The sequence below is a fragment of the Pleuronectes platessa genome, chromosome 11 (assembly GCF_947347685.1).
Source record: "Pleuronectes platessa chromosome 11, fPlePla1.1, whole genome shotgun sequence".
NCBI classification, from domain to species: Eukaryota; Metazoa; Chordata; class Actinopteri; order Pleuronectiformes; family Pleuronectidae; genus Pleuronectes; species Pleuronectes platessa.
This window is the reverse complement of record NC_070636.1, coordinates 19,497,128-19,516,659: the sequence shown is the minus strand read 5'-3', so window position 1 is coordinate 19,516,659 and position 19,532 is coordinate 19,497,128. Positions and strand designations below refer to the sequence as shown.

At 41.7% G+C, this 19,532-nt stretch overlaps 3 protein-coding genes across 4 annotated transcripts; 2 read left to right on the top strand and 1 right to left on the bottom strand.

Moving 5' to 3' along the window:
* The first annotated feature begins 1,029 nt into the window (after positions 1 to 1,029).
* On the top strand, positions 1,030 to 4,494 carry trmt61b (tRNA methyltransferase 61B). Of its 2 annotated transcripts, XM_053435432.1 has the most exons (8): positions 1,036 to 1,168; positions 1,246 to 2,078; positions 2,194 to 2,296; positions 2,923 to 3,113; positions 3,214 to 3,305; positions 3,887 to 4,095; positions 4,192 to 4,275; positions 4,366 to 4,494. In XM_053435432.1, exons 2-8 carry the CDS (start codon positions 1,314 to 1,316, stop codon positions 4,398 to 4,400), a joined length of 1,479 nt encoding a protein of 492 aa, XP_053291407.1. In that variant the 5' UTR covers positions 1,036 to 1,168; positions 1,246 to 1,313; the 3' UTR covers positions 4,401 to 4,494. The 2 variants fall into 2 exon arrangements, with proteins under 2 accessions (XP_053291405.1, XP_053291407.1); XM_053435430.1 differs by having other exon boundaries at positions 1,030 to 2,078.
* A 36-nt stretch (positions 4,495 to 4,530) lies between these two features.
* spdya (speedy/RINGO cell cycle regulator family member A) lies at positions 4,531 to 10,706 on the bottom strand. Its single transcript, XM_053435433.1, has 7 exons — positions 10,036 to 10,706; positions 9,343 to 9,640; positions 8,818 to 8,876; positions 8,638 to 8,723; positions 8,365 to 8,536; positions 7,796 to 8,153; positions 4,531 to 4,974 (listed from the first exon to the last, which is right to left on the bottom strand). Exons 2-7 carry the CDS (start codon positions 9,590 to 9,592, stop codon positions 4,913 to 4,915), a joined length of 987 nt encoding a protein of 328 aa, XP_053291408.1. The 5' UTR covers positions 9,593 to 9,640; positions 10,036 to 10,706; the 3' UTR covers positions 4,531 to 4,912.
* A 2,306-nt stretch (positions 10,707 to 13,012) lies between these two features.
* pcare1 (photoreceptor cilium actin regulator 1) lies at positions 13,013 to 17,163 on the top strand. Its single transcript, XM_053435379.1, has 2 exons — positions 13,013 to 16,362; positions 17,040 to 17,163. Exons 1-2 carry the CDS (start codon positions 13,013 to 13,015, stop codon positions 17,161 to 17,163), a joined length of 3,474 nt encoding a protein of 1,157 aa, XP_053291354.1.
* The last annotated feature ends 2,369 nt before the right edge of the window (positions 17,164 to 19,532 follow it).

The following is a 19,532-nucleotide window of genomic DNA, read 5'->3' as shown; positions in this document are numbered from 1 at the left end:
CGTGTGCACATGCGCACTAGCGCGGCAGCGCAGGCGCGCTCCCATTGGCTGCTGCAGCACAACGAGCTGCTTCATGGTCCCTCGTAACAACCGGATCTATCGGTAAATATTACACTCAAGGACGGGTGAAAACGATATGTACAAAAGTAATACGAGGCATTACACAATAACTACAGACAGAACTCAATCATTAATTGATTATTTGAATAGGCGTCAGGACCTATACGACTCCAGTGTATTTACATCTAAATCACTTCTCGATGGATTGTAAAGGGTTGCATTGAATGTACGCACAGCTTTTGACAGCACGTGAACGCAGCAGAGACAACAACTTCAAACCTGTTTATATGGGTTGAGTTAGTGAGTTAGTTTGTTGGTTAGTGAGTGAGTGAGTGAGTTAGTTAATTCGTTTGTTAGTCACTAAGTGGGTGAGTGAGTGACGGGAAGTGTTAGTAGGTGGGTGAATTCGTTTGTTTGTAAGTGAGTGGGTGAGTGAGTGAATGAGTTAGTTAATCAGAAGGGGAATTAGTTAGTGAGTTTGTTAATTTGAATTATCTGAATACATTGTTGTTGTCAGAAACGCAGAAAAAACAGACAGTGAATTATTAAACACATTGTAGCTGGCACTGAGGCTCATTTCACCCACAGTAGCAGATACGCTTTATTCCCTATTCCCTCAAATTCCCCCAAAATGGAAGAATTAAAAATATTTAGACTTTCTTTAAATACATTAAATATGAACATAAACTGGCATCAGTCGGGGAATAACATCTTAAAAAGAGTCAATACAAGACAAATTGTTTCAACATTATACATATATATATATATATATATCAAATTTAATTTGGATATTTAATATAATTTGAGTTTTCCTGCTGGTGGTTTAAAACGTGCTGATATATTCTGCATGCAAACACATATATATTGATTTGTATACAGGCGTATACAATCTATTTAATCCATTGTGTATAACATAGTTGTAATATCTCCCTCTGCTGGTAGACTCAATGCACTACATATGTCGCTCAGTGATGACGCGGTTCGCATGTGTTTTCCAGCATGGTGACCTTCTGTCTGCATCATACAGTCTATGGTCTGTACGAGCTTCAGACCCATGAGAGGAACATGGCCACACAGCAGTAAGAGCAGCAGGTGAACTTTCTCCATGGTAAGCTCTTGTGTTTAGTTGAGCTGTTTAATAATGTGGAATACATCTCGGTTATAATAACGGAAGCTGCTTTCTAGGTTTATTTCTCTGAACGGGATCTCAGGACATTTTCTTTACTTTATACATTCTGTCACAATCCGGAGTTATGACTCTACAAATGCCCAGTGCAGGATTTCTGTTGGTGCACAGACTGGTGAGAGTTTGCACAGGCAGTCAGAGACATGTCAGACACAGGGACTCACTGGTTAAACTCACTAAAAGTAGAAGTGGGATCAGAACTTTTTTAACTGGTTCTGTGAAACATAACGAGAAGGAGAGCGAGGACTCAGACCCTTCAGGGCCCAGCACCAAGCTGACACCCAGACAAGCGCTGCTGGGCAGGAGGAGAGCCCTGTCCCCTCTGGAGAGGATCAGCAGTCTGCTGCCTCAGGAGGATCTGAGCCCGGAGGTGATGCAGCTGAGAGAGCAGAACCAGGAGGGAGCTGAAGACACCTCCAGCACACCGGCGTCCTTCACACACTGCCCACAAGAGCAGAGTGGACATCCTGAGACGGCACCTGGAGAGGATGGATCAGATGACCATCATGCATCTGGTGCCGCTGCAGAACCAAACCCTTCAGAGAGGTGCACGCCAGCCTCTCTCCCGGGGGAGAAGATGCTTGTGTCCGGGGAGCTGCTCGTCGCCGAGTATTACAAGAAAGGCTGGGTGGAGTTCAGGAAGATGTTCAATCTACAGACTGGGAGTCGCCTGCACAGCAGCTGGGGGTTCATCCCGCACGATGACATAGTCGGGCAGCCTGCGGGTCGGTTCCTGAAGTCAAGCCTGAGCGTTCCCTTCCTCATTCGGCGGGCCACTCTGGAGGATTATGTGCTGTATATGAGGAGGGGGCCTGCCATCGCCTACCCAAAGGTATTTTTGTCGTCTTTCCCAATATGCACGCCATTTTCGGTGTCTTTGCTCCTACGAATAAAATGCTCCTCTCCAAGACACTGTGGGAATATTTGTACTTTCTTGTTTCCGCTAGGATGCATCCGCCATGCAGCTGATGATGGACGTCACAGAGGGAGACAGGGTGCTGGAGTCGGGCTCTGGATCAGGGGCCATGTCTCTGTTTCTGTCCAGAGCAGGTCTGTGTTCGCTAAACCATCTGTTTGTGTCTGTCCACCATTAAAGTGGTAGCACCTTAAGAGGTTAACGCATTACAGTGAAAGTTTCATGTTTCCGAATATTTTGGATCACAGCCATAAATGTAGTTGTTTCACTAAAGGTTGTTTAAATTTAATAATAATATAATATAATAAAAAATAAAATTGATGCCTAAATGAAAGGATAACAAAAATTGGTGACAAAACAGCTGCGGTTTGGCAGTTCTATAGTTTATGGATGAAATTTGAATTTGATCCTCACATAAAAAAAAAAGACTTCACTGTGTTTTTCTTCTTCGGCAACATTTTATTATTCTCAGGGTTTTCAAGGTGCCTGTATTGAACAAAGAATCCTCAGTAATCATTTCTTTGCTCTATTCAAATGCAGCTTCTTTTTTCTTTTTTTACAATTCATCACTTGGTATATGTGATGAAGGCAAGTGGTTGAGGTGAAATGTCACAATATCTCTAGTTCTGGTTTCCTGCTGACTAACTGTCACATCCACTAGAAGGTGATCCCAGTCAAACTGCTGGATGTGGAGCATACTCTACGTCTGTGTGGAGTGTACAGGATGGATCTGATCACAGTTTGCTCTTGTTTCCCCCAGTTGGTTCTAAGGGCAGCGTGCTGAGTGTGGAGGTCAGGGAGGACCACCATAAGAGAGCCGTTACAAACTACAAACGCTGGAGGACATCATGGAGCCTGCGTCGGGGGGAGGAGTGGCCCGACAACGTCCAGTTTCACATCGCTGACCTCTGCACGGCCTCCTCGCTGCTCGCTGGTCAGGCGTTCCACGCGGTCAGAATGTTTACAGAATTGTAATCAACTATAGAGCATTGCATGAACTGTGGGATTCACGTTAAATCACCCTGGCTCACTCAGCTGATGTCTGTTGCAGGTTGCTCTGGACCTGGTGAACCCTCACCTGGTTTTACCCACTGTGATTCCACATCTGTACCCTGGAGCTGTGTGTGCCATCTACCTCGCAAAGTGTGTATATCATCATGTCTTACTTCAGGTCTAAGAATAGAGCTTAAAAAAGATGGAAGACATGACGCTGTAAAAAAAGTGCAGTCACGTCTTGCGTGACTGCATCGACCTCTTATAGGTAGATTTAAACTCGAGCGGTCAGAGTAGAAATATGAACAAGAAAGTAAAGTACTATATATATGTGATTCTATTGATCCAATATGATATATCCTCTGTGCTTTGCTCTTTTAAAGAATGTGGAATCTAGGCCCAGGCTCATAAGAGTGATCGCATTGATTTCTTTTTAAAAGAAATAACCAAAGGAGTCTCCCACTTTTCACAATAAGTTGAATGTCCTCTTCAAACCATTCTTAATACATATTTTCAGTCTGTACAGATATAAACATAGTTTAGTTTGTAGTTTCAACCAGATTTAAACCGCATACCTGTGTGATATTTTATTAATATACATTTCTTTGATTCCTGTTTAAAATTAAAGCCAAATTAACACATTATAGTTGTTCATTTTTGTTGCTAAATGTCTCACATCTGGAGTAACAGATAGACATTTACCTGTTTCCTGACTCTCCCCCATAACCCAGTATAACACAGGTTATTGACCTGCTGGAAGGCCTCCGCTGTATGCAGCTCCCATTGCTGTGTGAACACATCATGGAGGTTCCAGTGCGACACTGGCTGGTGGCCCCGGCTATGCAGAAAAATGGCCAGTTCTGCACCAGGAAACCTCCGCCCCTGGATGGAGAGCATGGCGAGGAGGAGGAAGAGGAGGCGACAGATGAAACTGACAAAGGTGACTTAAAGAGAATACAGCAGACGTGTGGTTTTTTGATGTGGACCCTGATGTTTTTTAACATTTCCTAAATTGGACATTTAACTGATATTACAGAAGAGTTGACCACAGATGGACGTCCAGCCTTCGGGGTTGTTCCTTATATCGCCAGACCTCACCCTGTACAATTAAGCCACACAGGTCAGATGTTATTACACTTCCACAGTCCCAATGTAAAGATTTATAAATGATGATGACGCACATAGATTATGTCTACTTTTCTATTTTCAGCGTTCCTGGTGAAGCTGAGGAAGTGTGGTCAGTAGCTGCTCTTCCTTTTAGGAATCCTGGATGAAAATGATTTAATATTCTATCCCTACTGTAAATAATCTGTAAAATAAAACAAATGTTGAACCATCAGTGTATGTGTTTACTAATAAATCTCCAAAAGACTCATTCCTGTTCAACCTTTTATTGAAAACTCAATAGACAGTGTTGTATCATTTAAGTGGAACACAAACATTACAAACACACACCCAACAGAACTCCAATACAGTGAGCGACATTGTGTGGCGAAACTTCAATTCATTCAAAGGGACTCCCCCCCCAATTTGTTAATGAGTGGTTGTCCCAAAAAGTGCTGTGATAAATACAAAATAAATAAGTAAAAATATATATGTATATAAATATATAGCAGAAACTCAGTGCAGGTTAAACAAACCTTTACAGTAATACTCTTTGGCATATTACATTAATCTGACTGCAAGTTATGCAGAATATGACGACTTCTTTGTTGGTATAAAGACGGACGTAGTAAAACCGCGGCAGTGGCGGCGCTCTACTCCTCACTGATCCAGTTCATAGAGGTGTCCAGAGTAGAGCCACAGGAAGAATCCTCCCCTGACAGAGGGGGAAGACAGACACGTGTAGTTAGGAACAACACGCAGCCTCTATTCCTTGTGGCATGGACTCAACAAGTTGTTTGAGATTCTGCTCCATGTTGACATGACTATCACGTCACTGCTGCAGTTGTCAGCTTCACATTCATGCTACAAATCTCCGGTTCAATTACACCCTAAATGTGTTTGAGTCACTGGACTTACATTTGGTGACAATACTGAATTTCACTGAACTTAGAGGGATCTATTTGATTTAATTCCTACACCTCTAACACATTGTCGCTGACTGGTTAATGCTAGTTATCCTGATTACAGACGTGTAAACAAGCAGAGCATCCAAATGACCCGAAACCAAATACAATTTCCAAGTTTTTGTCCGAACCCAGCTCAGCCGGGTGGGACCCCTCGTGCTCGGGTCAAGTATTGATGCTGTCAAGCCTTTGGTCTTAAGTGCATGGTGTAAATACATTAAGGATGTAAGTTAAGTTTCTTAATAACCCATGGGTGTGTTTAGGGTGAAAGGGAAGTAAGACAGACACACACTTCTCTGCAGAGTGAACAGATCTGTTCATGTGCAAAGTGAAAGCGCACAGGCAGACAATCAGTGTGTGTGTGTGACATCAGTGTGTTGAGTGTGTGTGAATGCATTGTGAATCTGTCTATTCAGGTGCATTTTATCACAATAATGTGCCCTTAAAATAACAGTGAAATACTGCACCACTGACTTCAGATCAGGCTAATGATGCAATCGCTTCGCACCCCCTCAAGATAACTCTGCGCCTGACCACATCTCTAAAACTAGCAAAGAACTAGCTGAATCTGCTTGGTGCGTCTTTGTATTAGGTGCTGTTGAGCCCATTGACATGATCATGAAACCAGTTTCAGACATGATGGATTACCATGCTGGAATTAGCCATTAGAAGATGGCAAACTGGCCATAAAGGGATGCACATGATCAGCAGCATCACTCAGATGAACCATGGCATTAACACCATGATAGATTGGTATTTAAGGGGCCAAATCCACATCGCAAACAATTACTCATCCAGCACCAGTCTAAACTATTGACACGAGTCAGTTTGGGTCCATTCATGTTGTTGATGTCAGATTCTGACCCATTCTGATGTTAAATGTGGACATTAACTGAACTCCAGACCTGTACCTGTATGATTTCATGCACTACACTGTTGCCATATGATTGTCTGACTGGATAGTTGCATGAAAAAGCAGGTGTACAGGTGCTCTTCAGTAAATGTATGGTGCCAGTCTAAAAAATCCTCAAAAGAAATTGTTAAATTTCCAAATATTACCAGAAGAAGAGCAGCAGCAGCAGCAGCCTGGCAAAGAGACTTAATCTCAGGGTTTATACTGGGTACACACATTTTTCCAGTGAGGTGTCTCCCTAAGCAGACACTGGTAACAAGATAACTTTGAAGAGAAACATGGAAAATGCTCCAAATCCGAATTATAGGGGGTCATTAATATGCTGGAATAAATCCTATCCCCCAACACAACACTGATGCTCTGCGAATCCAAGTCGTTCTCGGCGGGATATAGCACAATCTTTTCAGTTTGAATTCCTAATCCTCCTCTGTGAAATGCGTCACAGGTGTAATCCACCTGAATCACATCGACACACACAGACTCCCTGTAATTGGAGGTGGAAATGTTCCACTCGTTTTGTCCAGGGCTCCACTTCCAAATAAAAAAAAAAAAAAGGATTCCCCTAGAAAGGTCTCTTTAGCAGCAGCTACAAGTGTAATGTGTAATGGTTGGATTTGCTTGGTAGGAAAAAAGCAAAGCTTAATGTGCATTTAATAGTCTACAGATCTCAGTTTGCTGTATGTTACTGGGGGCAAGTACGTTTCAGACAGTAAAGCCTGATTGATAATAATGCTGCTGGAGACAGATGCTCCCTTAAACTCATATTACAAGCTCAAAGCCAGTGGTGACAATTTCATGAAGATGTGCATCATCGACTCTGAGTGTCATTCTGTCATTTTATTATTTTGCTTTAGTTATTCAACCTCGTCTGCTCTGTGAAAGTGTGTGGCAAACAACATTCAAATGCTCCATTAACACGTAAGAGAAATGTGTAGTTTATGGCTCCTGCAGGTTCTGGAGCCCTTCAACTGTCTACAGTTTGGGGGGGGGGGGGGGGGGGGGGGATACTTTTTAATCATCTTTCTACTTTAAGGTACTTTAAAAGAGCTTCTTGAATCGAAATGGTATTTTTGTCCCATTGACCAGCAGAGGGCTCTATCTTTAAAGGTAATTTTGCGATCCAACTTCTATTGATATATATGAAATATATCTGTTTTCCTGGTGGAAAAACAATATTTGATTGCGATGTTTCAACAGAATGGGTCAGCCTCTGCCAAATAACAGCAAAAGAAAATAATAAGGTTTAGTGTTGCTCATTTATTTATCGTATTATGTATATTCCTATTTCATACATAATGTACAAATACTTTATTGATTTTTGTTTTGTTTTGTTTAATTTGTATTTATTTATGAAATCTTTATTGATTTTTCTATTTTCTTTCGTCTTTTGATTTTCCAGGTTTGGCATCAGTAATGTTGATCATATCTTATTTGATGAAATCCTCATCTCGCCTCCTTCACAGGACTGTAATAAACATGACCAATCGAGGGTTGGATGTATCAGTTAATTCCTAGCTTTTCCAGGATATAGGGCTGCTATGTGACTGAATAATGGAATAACCTACATAGTACTGAGGTCGCAATCAGGGCTTCGAAAGTTTGAGACTATGTCCTGATTTTAGAGGTTGGAGACACACATCTGGATTAGTGATACCTACTAGGAACCCCTTCAGCACAGCAGCAGGACGGAGGCCGGACGTGGCTTTTAGTCTCTGCCGCCTTCCTGCCAGTGGCCGCAGCCCTGAGCGGGGTGGTCTCCAAAGTCAGCAAGGCCGTGAACGGGTCTGGATAGGTGGCGTTGGGGCTCGGTGCAGGAGATCCTCTGTTGGGATGGGAGGAGCCCAGGCCCTGGTCTAACCTGGTGCTGTGGTGACAGAGGACACAGGTGACTGGGGAGGCGAAGGGTCCACGGGGGATACTGATGTTGACTTTGTCACTGTACTGTCGCTGGGCTCCGCTGTGGTGCTCTGATCGCTCCCGCTGCCACACAAAGTGAGCGGGCACGATGGCCATCACCTACCAGGGAAAGACAGAGAGAGACGCAGACAAAGGAATATAGGAATTCAGAAACAAAAACACCAGTGCAAAAAAATCAACAGAGATAAAATATCTGGCGTTAACCCAAAGAAATAAATATCGCCCTGTCCAGCAAAAACAAGACCCTTAACAAGAATTCAGAGGGAAAGACCATTTATCAGCCTCCTCGGGCAATTTCACTTGTGTGCACCTCTTCGCAGCAGCGCCTGCTGACAGCCGCTCTGTACTCGATGCGAACCCACAGCTTGTCTCGCTGCTTGAGGAAGCGGGGAAACTGCCTCCTCCAGCTCTTGCCCAGCGCCCACGGAAAAATCTCGTACTTGCTCTCTTCCTCCTCCTCCTCCATGGTGTTGGCAAGATACCTAGAGATGGAGCACACGAGCTGGTTTCATTCCTGCCAGCGAATCAGCCACGAGGGGTAAAAAATAACATGCAAAGCGTTTGCTTATCCTCTGAAACTTACAGTGCGGTGAAAAAATTCTTCCTGGTGTACTCGTCAATAGTGAAGCGGGCCCTTTTGAAGTATACAAAGGTCATGGCTAGAAGGTACTGATGAATTGGAGAGAGAGACAGATTGGAAGTCAGTACACAGTGACCAACCTGAAGCTTCAGAAATAGTTTGAAGCCAAATAACGGCTCCTGCCTTGTCTGTCAGTTTGCGGCAGCAGTCCGTCCACAGGAAGTCTTGAATGAGGTCATCATCTGTAAGCAGATGCATTTTAAAATCAGCCTTTTAAAGAAGGATTAATCACTTGGACTTTAAAGATGTAGTTTATCTTCAGGGTTCATACACATTTTGACCAATGGATATCCATGACTTTTCCATGACTTTTCAACAACTTTAAACCAAATTTCCATGACGGAACATTTAGTGAAATCTCGGTGAATACGCGAAAAAGTGACAAAATGTAGTATTCAAACTAACAATGACAATTCCAAGGCATACATTATACCTTAAATGACACAAACCCAAGTATGCCTTCTTATATTTAGAGCGTATTTCTTTAAAAGCATATGAATTATTTAAAAATCTGCGTAATGAACGACATGAAAATGTGAATATAATAAATTTCCATGACTTTTCCAAAACTTTTGGGAGATTATTTTTTTCCGTGAATTTCCCAGGTTTTCCATGACCGTACGAACCCTGTATCTTAACACTATTCACCAAAAAGTCTGAAGTACGACGCCATTTCCTGACTCTGGATGACAATAGTTGGAGCCAAGGGGATTCTGGCCTTAGGCGTCGCAACCTGCAGCCGGCTCGGCGCGCTCTTCCCGGCCGGGCCCTGGGCGTCTTGGCCGTTGGCTCTCTTCAACCGAAGACCTCTCCTGATTTGGAGTGTGTGAGCGCTGTTGGGTTTGACCCGGACGGTTACTGAGGGAGGGGTCTGGCACCTCCTGTGTGGGTGCTTCATTGCACTGCAGTGTAGATCAGCGGAGGAAGAGGAGGAGTGAGGTCTGTTCTGAGAGGGGATGAGAGGAGAGGTAGTTGACAAATGACCAAACAACATGAAGGGCTTAGATGAAAACCCACAGGTCCTTCATATTAGTTGTGTAACATACACAAAGTACAGTTTCGGCCATCACGGTTGTGTTTTCATCGCCGTCTGTTTGTGTGCTCGTTTGATTTGAAGCAAGATAACACAAAAACAACTGATTTCCAGGAAACTTGGTGGAGGGATGCAGTATGGGTCAGGAAATGGAACCATTACATTTTGGGTGAGGTGAAGGTGACGGTGATGACAAATGAAATTACTGAACCTGGAGCACACAAAGGTTATATTTGAGAGAAAGCATTACACAATCTCGACGTGAAACTGAAAGACCACGCACTAGAATAAAGACAGGAATAACATACAGGTTTTCATAGATGTTGGATGATGGCATTTTCCCAGGGAGTAACTCATGGATCTTGATGAAGACACACTTAGTGGACTGACATCTCTGATCGTGTGAGAGGTGGAGCAGCTTGCCTGGATTCAAGGGGACTGTTGGATCTGTCATTCTACTTCAGTCTGTTTAGCCTGAGCTCATCATGACGAGCAGACACTAAGCTAGCAGGCTAAACAGCTAACTACTGCCAGCCTCGAAGAAGCGAACTCTGACTTTACTCCCATCGCAGTGCGAACACTGTGTGCGAAGTTAGGACTCAATACTCAACCAGGAAGTTGAGTGTTACATAAAGTGTAAAGTGTGAGGACATTAGCTGCGGAAGAAGCGAAGGTTTACTTCAAGACAGACCCCAAACACGTCCTCACCTCCGCGGGGCTTGTTTTAAACTCCAGTGGCTGAAGCAGAGAAAGAAACCAGCAACTACACCGACCCGCCCTGACCCACTGGAGAGTTAACTAACAGATGACAGTGTTAGAAGAGGCGGAGGGAAACGTGTCCGTGAAAACAGCGAGCAGAAACATCATCGTTCACATGTGTAGACGAGCTACAATAAGGAAAGCATCCATCACCTCCACGGACTCACACCTCACACACCTCGGACCTCAGGGGACGCCGCATCGAGAACGCGCTCCTGGATCCGCGCCATTCGCACACCAGCACTCGGGGACGCGCACGCTTATGCATCCTATCCTCTACTCCTTCATTACGTTTCTCTATATATTCACAACAGTTTAATGGTACATCTACTATAGAGTATTATAGACATACTTACATGTAGAGTATTATAAACTGAGTCTTATTTGTAGAGTATTATAAAAATTGTTATATGTGTAGTATTACATGGATGGTGTTATATGCAGAGCATAACATATTCGAGTATTTTATACAGAGTATTATATATAAAGTATTATAGACAGAGTTGTTATACTGAGTATTTAGACATAGTATTATTAGTATTTTATACAGAGTATTATATAATGTATTATAGACAGAGTTGTTATACAAGGTATTATAGACAAAGTATCAGAGCCACTTCATGGGGAAAAAAAATGTAATGTTGAGAATTAAGCCGTATTTTACAGTCTGAATATTACTATACCCCCTCTAAAATTAATTTAAAATTATGACTTTTTTCTCATAATTTTAGGACTTCATTATATAAAAATTCATATTTAAAGCTAACATTTTTCTGGTAATACTATAATTTATTCGCCTGAACAGCTTTTCTCTTCATATTATTACTTAATTTTCACCATCTTATTTCCATAGGAAGAGAAAAGCCACTGTTAGAGCTGTTCAGTCGAAAAGATGTGTCTAAATTGTTTAACAGTTTGTTGAGATTGTTAAGGAAAAAACAAAAGGTAAGCTTAAGTTACACTTTACACATTAAAGAACAATTCTTTAAAAAGTCTCTTTGTCATGTATTACATTTTTTACTTGGCATTAGACATTTATTCTTTACTAGAATACTCATTCAATGTGAACATTAACACATTAACAAAAGAATGATAAACAATTATAGGCTACCCTTAAACTAAGGTTATGGTCACTGATGGCTTCCTACCTTGTCTTAGGTAGTCTCTCAACCAGATGTTTGCTCCTGGAATGGCAACTGTTTAAATGTACCCACTGTGAACTGCTGAGCCACAAAATGTCTGAAAACAGGTTTTAGTTTCAGTTTTAGTTGCTCCACAGCATCAGCAAACGAAGAAGGATGTTTTGCATTGGTTTCCTTGATATTTAGAGACTGAACAAACCTCTACTGGTTGCTGTGACTATGACATTGTATTAATGCTGAGGTTAATGAGTCTCTATGAAGCTTGCCCTGACCGTCCTGCTACAAAAGATTCACAAGACCTCCCTACTCTTGGTGGAAGCCTAAGTTGTAAAAAGTCTCATATGAATAACACCTGGTCCCCAGTGCACAAATGAAACACCTGGTATGAATAATAAGGTTGTATTCTACGTCATACCTTAAATAATACATAATAAGGAATATTGTGCAATCCCAGTACAGGTAGATTTTATCCTGGTCATTTGATTTAATTTTTTGTCCTTTTTATTTTGAGTATTAAAAAGAAAGTCCCAACAACATAGATTACTAGTCTTTTTCATTTTCTTTTTCAGTTGTTGTCCGCACACCCAGAGGCAGTAGTTTGTGTTATTTTAAAAGCCTCAATACTCCAATGATCTGATCCTATTTTTAGATACATTATCTCCAAATATAACTGAATGACAGCAATTTAAGCATTCTGGGTAATATGGCCAGTGTAACCACAAGTGTCCATTCATTTATTGTTACATAATGTTGTTTCCATATCATAAAGATGATGATGGAACATAAATATAAATGCATGTTTTGTAGCACAATAGATATACTTTTACATTTATTTTTATGGAGATGATTTTCTTTTCTTTTAATTTTCGTTGAAATAGCCCCAGTTCTACATGGGAGGATATTGTTTTGTCGGCTATAAAAAGCCACCTCAGGCCAGCCCTCATTACACAAATGAGCTTAAGGACTTACAAGTAGGTGAGTTGTATATGCTTTAACATGACATGTGTGCACGCTGAGGACTTCACTGAAAGCCCCACTAATCCTCTCAGCTGCTTGTTCTTTGCAAGATTCAGAGGGATGGTTCAGAGCACGCGTCAAGGATTTTTTTTATAAACATAACCACTTATATGGGAACATATATTTTGCCTATCTATGACTGCTGGAAGGGATATGTAAAATGGATTTATCAACATTTTTTTTTGTAAGTTTTCTCCTGGAAAGGGCTCTTGTCAGATTCAACAACCTCAGTCACCTGAAACTGACGGATACAGCAGGTGGCTAAGGACTGTGACTACTCTTTCCATCATTTACCACACTGTCGGCTGTGCAGTGCTGGAGTCTCCAAGAGGACATACAAATCCGCCTCTTCTAAAAAACATTTAAAATGGGCTGCTCACCCTCCAAAGGTAACAATTTTGGGACTCTGGGTTCCCTGAGTAGGAGCAGAATGCTGCCGGCTGCACCTCCAGAGAGCCCCAGACAGTCCCTGCTCGAAGACGGAAATCATCAAAATTCAGCTGTATCTACGGATGTGGATACAAAGGAGAGGAAAACAGCTGAACAGACCCAGGTATTTCAGAAGGAGGCACAGATGACACCACAAAAAAAGAGAACTGTTACTGATTTTGCACCAGAGGCGGTAAACATGGATAAACACAAGGAAAGTCAAGGAATGGAAAACAACACTGTGTCCCAGAGAAAAGAGAAATGTTATGACACGCAGGATGTAATCGAGAAAAAGACTGGCAGAAAACCAAAGAAAAACAGGGGGGGGAAAGTCATTAAAAAGAAAGACAAAGACAAGCTATGTGCAGAGAATAAAGTTGACTTCCCAGAACCTCTGGTAAAAGCTCACCAAGCTGCTTATGCCTTTTTAAATCCAAGTATAAACAAGTACGATGTTCTACTTGGACTTTTGGAACAAGCAACCCAAACTCAAGTTTCCGTGCAGCCTATGGTTGCTTTTATGGCCCTACGCTACGAGGAAATAATCCAGGGCCTGGAAGAGGTAGCAGATGAGGGAGAAAGAGTTCTAAAAGAAAATGGACAACATCTTGCTTGGACCAGTCAAATGAAAAATCTTTCATCTTCTCCACTTCTGAAGTCTGGCTCTGCTAATATTGAGCCCCCACCGGATTTGTTGCAGCAGCTGCTTCAGTACACCACACAGAGAATGCGAAATGTGAGCCAGACTGTTGCAGGAATCGGGGATTCTGCTTTGGAGGAGGCAGTGGAGTACTTTGCCTCAGTTTCAGAGCTTTTAGAGGAGAAACTGAAAGTCAAACGTACAGTAGAGACTAGGCTAATGCAAGTCTTATCTCGTATTGAATTGGCCTCTCTTGGCAAGCCTGGGCCAGAGGACTCTGCTCTGCTAAGTGAGGACAGTGGCATTGGGGCTGAGAGTGAATCGCTTGCTGGATCTGATAGACGCCGTAGACGAGAGAGTTGTGAGTCCACTGCAACAAATAGAACTACACCTGTTAGCTTTATCGGACACACCTCCATTAATATGACACAAGGAGTGGAAAGGCAAAACTGTCGAAGTCAAATAAGTCCAAGTGTTTCCCTCACCTCACTCAACTCACTCGATTCTACATGCACCATAATGGCTAATGACCAAAGAGATTCATTACTAGGATCATTCTCTTTAGATGATGGGGAGGAAGATGAAAATGATGATGACGAGGAAGTGGAGAAAGGAGTGGGAGTACTTCATGTTAGTTTTAGAACGCGATCAAATTCCTCACCGGAAAAACCAGAACAGCCCCCCCGTCGCCTACTCCCAAAGCGCATAGAGAATCATCAAAATGCAGAAATGACTCTCAAAATGAAAAATGCTATAAGTGGTAGGATACAGTTTGTCCCATCACAGAATGCTGGTGCCAAATCAAAGGTAGGAGGCAGTCCCAAAACCAGTAGACACCATTGGACAGATGAGGAGGAACGATCTCCAAGGAGGCCTCAATCAGCAGCACCTGTTCAGAAGGCGTTAGTGAAAAAGACCACAGTGGCTAGACAGCAACGTTCCCGGTCAGCAGAGTCCCTACGGAGTAAAGGTGAAGATCCTACTCTGCTCGAACTAGAAAGGACTCAGAAGGATTTAAACCAGAGGTTGCAGAGGATGAGTAAAAGCAGAACAGGAGTAGACGCAAGGACAGCTCCCTCTAAGCAAAATCAAGGAAGCTCACCAGCACAGTCTCCGGCAATAAATCGCAAACTTCAATCCTTAGAAAAGAGCAATAACCAACTACCTAAATGCAAAGTGGACTTAAGAAGGAGCAACAACAAAAAAGCGTCAGTAACCAGTGTTGGGGAAGACAATATACAAAAGAACAAAAAAACACACAAGGGACCCATAAAAGCCACCCCACCCCCTAGCCCTCCTTCATCACCAAGGCCATCATCAGGTTTTCACAGAGGCAGGAATTCAGTCAAAAAACTGATTGATACCTTTAGTCAAGGAATAGAAGAACTTGATAGTCCTAAAGTTCTAGGGCCTCTCGTCGGAGTACGAAAGTGCGGTGTTCCTGTGTTACCTGGTTTAGGAAATATGGAAGCCGTGCTAAGTGCTGGGTTAGCTAGATGTAGGAATGAATACATCTCATCTGAGAAAACGGATGATTTAGATCTGGATAATCTCCCCCCGCCTCCACTGGAAGTATTAATGGACAATTCCTTTGAGGGTGCCAATAATCTTTCAACTGGTACTGGAGATGATCGGGAAACAAAAGTTGGCAAGTCGCCTCTCTTAAAAAGGACTGTTTCACAAAAATTAAGGGCCTCAGTTCAGTCGGTGACAGTGCTGCCAAGCAAAGGAGGCTTGCCACAAACTTCAAAGGTTGTTTCTCATGCTAGAGCAGACCAACAGGATACGTCTACTCCATCAAACTTTAGCAAACAAGTCGCCCAACTGGAGGCAGACCCAGGAAAAGAAAATGATTTATTTCACCATCAAGCAAGAAAGATTATACCCCTAAGACACTCTTCAAACTCTCAGATAGAGTGTTATGTAGAAAACAATCCATCGTCCAGTCAAGAAGGATTAGTAGATCTTCAAGATGCTGGCAACCTATCTGTGCCTGGACCCAACACTACAGTGTCCACATTGCCTCCCTTTTCAGTGGTCAATAGCCAACTACCTGCAACCCCAACTAGGTCTAGGAGTCGAATGTTACCATCCACACCTTCTACGCCAAACAGCTTATATCGAAGGTTTCCTAGTCCCCATAACTGTAAAAGGCAACCTAGTCCACCAACTTCAACCAGCCCCCCAGTAAATAGGGAACTCCCCACACCTCCAGCAGTTCAGAGGAGGCTCCCCAGCCCACCGGTTACAAGGAAGAACAACTTAAACTCAACCTCCTCGTACCCTTTCAAAGCACCATCTCCACCTCCCTCACCAAAATTACAAAGATGGTCAAGACAGAACAGCAGTGAAGACTTATCTAGTGCTCGGATGATCAGTAATGCTCGTTCAGTCTTCTGCCCTGTGTCCCCATCCCTGTTCGAAGCCTCCATTCCCCGACCACCTCAAGCATGGATCTCTACCGGGGTGTCTTTTGTCTCGCGTCCTTCGGGAAATCGTGGACGGTCTCCTGTATGTGTACAAGGACCTCGACCATTCATCAGACGTAGTCATTCAGACCAAAGGCCAAGTCTAAGTTTACCACCAAGATCATCTGGTGTCTCTGTGGCTGAGACTTGTGGGAGTGAGCCATCATTATGTACACAGGGGTGAGTGTTTTGTTTTCATGGTAATCCTTCAATATACTATCCTTGTCCGTGTCCCTTAGTTTTATACAAAGTTTCTGAACAATTATAGATCGAGTGGAAACTATTCTAGGATTTGTCCTTATTATGCACAAATTTGTACTAATTGTGAGGGAAAATTGCGAATCACTCTAGTTTAGCTCTCAATTACTCACTCATTAATCTTGGGGTTTTCAGGGAGAAGTAGGAAAATAGTTTACGAACACAAAAAATAAGTTAATAACTATTAAACTTTGATAAGATTGTGTCAAATAAGCAAATGCAGTTGCCAAATATTTTTTCCAAAGAGTTTAACCTATTTGACAATGCTTTTTACACTATTTTAGTACATCAATGTTGCTATTGATGCTATGATGATTGCCATAGGCCAAGCTGGAATTTAAGATGACCTGTTTTCAAGTTGTAGTGAATGCCACTACTCCACTACTTTATCTTGTCACTGCTCTATTTAAGGCTGCGTTAATTTTGAATGCAACATAAATGAAGTATTTTTCACAGTATAAAGTACAACATTGAATGTTGTGATGTGGCCGTTTTATAAAGTAACTGAGTGAATTCACGTTGCTATCACAGTAATGCACCACTCCAGCTGGTGTACTTCCTTAATTGCTGTTGACAACATTCTGTATTCATTCTTGTAGGCTGGACGATGAACCAGTCAGGTATGCTGACTTATGGGGCAGCCAATCAGACCTCGGAGCTACATCACGCTCTACATCACACCCGGATCTGTGTGTTGTTGGTCAGGCCTTTCACAGAGACTAAAGGAGACCAATGAAAGGCCAGTGAGATTATGGATTAGCAGGCCTTACAAAGGATTTAAAGTGATGGTGATGGTGTTTACTACACTGAGAATAGACCGAGAGCTAATTCTATCCACTTGTTGTGGTCGCACACCTCCACTTCACATATAATTTAATTGTGTTTCAATGTTATTTAAACCCCACTGTATCCGTACATATATATACTTTTGATTTTATTTAGCAGAGCATGTATTTCAGAAAAACATTCACTTCAGTTCATTCAGATCCGGGTTTACATCATCAAAATGCAGATACTAGTTAGAGTCTTGGTGGCTCAGTAGTCAAAAGGTTCCAGCCTCAGGAAAACCAGTAAAGTTCCTCACATACACAGCCTTTGCAGAAATCATTTCCAAGATTTGTCTCTTGGATTATTTGGAAGTGTAATAATGTCATTGTCAATAATGGAATATCATATGATTATGATAATTTTTTTTTAAATTATTTTCAATGAGATGGCATTTTCTCTATTGTCATTAGCCACAATCTAAAAAAATATATGTCTGCCAATTCTTATTTTTCTGTTTTTCATGTTAACTTTTTGCTATTTGTTTATTAATAAAAGGCACTAAAAATGATTTCACATGACCCATTTGAGTGTTTTATTAATAGATATTGAGTCAATCTCTATGTGTTTGGAACTACTATCTTACACAGTTGTGAAATGGTAAAAAGTATATTTACTTTAGTACTAAAAGGTTCAGTGTGCAAGATTTAGGTCAAAGGATCTATGAGCAGTAACAAAATATAAAATAATCCTAGTGATGTTGTCAATATTGTGTTTCATCTAAATTGTAAAAACGTTTGTTTCTTTTTACCCTAGAGTGGGCCCTTTGTATTTAAATAGGGGAGGGTGGGGTAATGTGGGACATTTTTTACATTTGCTCCCCTCTAGGCGAGCGGACATATCAGTAAAATGTACACATTTCCCATTAATTCAGGATGTTTTCTAGCAATGGAAATGATTAGAATGTCTTCAGGACAAAGGGCAGTGAAAATATGATTGTTTTAATAAAAGTGGTCTTGTGTCCCACTTTACCCCAGTTACGGGGTAAAGTGGTCCACTTACTTTTTCCACTTTAAAACTACCATAGTTAAAATCCCGACAGCTAGATTGACAACCACTAATATCGGACTAGTAACAGAATCATGGGGATTGGTCAATTAAGGACATTTATGATTATTATGATTCATGTGATCTCTTGCACACCCTAGCTTACCTGCACATCGTTTCTCTGTCCGATTGGCAGGGACAGGGATATTGTTTTTCTCTGCGTATTCAAATGCCAGTTCACGGCACTTAACTGGAGCAAGGCCATGGAACTGGTGCGCTAGTTGTTTCAAGTGATTGGCAAACTCCTCCTCCATCTCATCTGTGAATATTCTCTTTACCTAAGCTACTACACCCCAGGCTACTGATTTTACTTTCCCTTTCTCTTTTTTTTTTATGAATCTTTTGAGGGTTGTCTTATCAATATTTCTATCCCTTCCAGCTTTTCTTAAGGACTTCTTTCCTTGCATGACCTCAGTGGCTACACGCTCCATCTCTGCGAGGGGTGTTTGGCCCCAGATTGTCTTCCTGGTGTAGTTTCTTGGCATGATGGCTTTTCTACAATGTTTATCACATTAAAAATAAAACATATATAATGTAATATAACACTAAAATATATTTAAGACTAAACTTAACTTGTGCTTCATGGTGGGGTAAAGTGAGACACTGTCCCACTTTACCCCACAGCATTCGTCCCACTTTACCCCGAAGCCACAATTTTAGAAAAACAACATCTTTTATCAATTCAGGCTAATCTTCAGCTAGCATCAATCACATGGTTTTATATGTTGAAAGTTCATCAACATGTATGATATAAGTTTTTCTACCTGATTCAATTTGTTTTGACACAACAGTTGATTAAGTTCCAAGCAAGATATTTTACTTTTACATGCAAAAAACACATTTTCTGAAAAAACATACTTTCCACAGCACCTACACCAACTTCTCCTTCATGGCAAGGGGGGAATGGGAGGGGCTTGAAAACATAATAGTCACATGACCACAAATGTGTTCCGTTGCCTAGATACAGGGGGTGTTTCACATCACCCGATGTCCCACATTACCCCGCTCTCAATATTTACATCGGGCGTGGGTCCTCTCTACAGAGGCCAACATGATTTTTACAGTAGCCATCTTTAAGTAAAAATTTGAGGCACTTGAATATTTTCATTTCATGCTGCTTTAAAACTTTACTTCATTACAGTTAAGAGCAACAATATACACGTGAAGGACTTATAAAATATGATGCTGTGTTATAGATTGAATCAGCAGACAACATATAA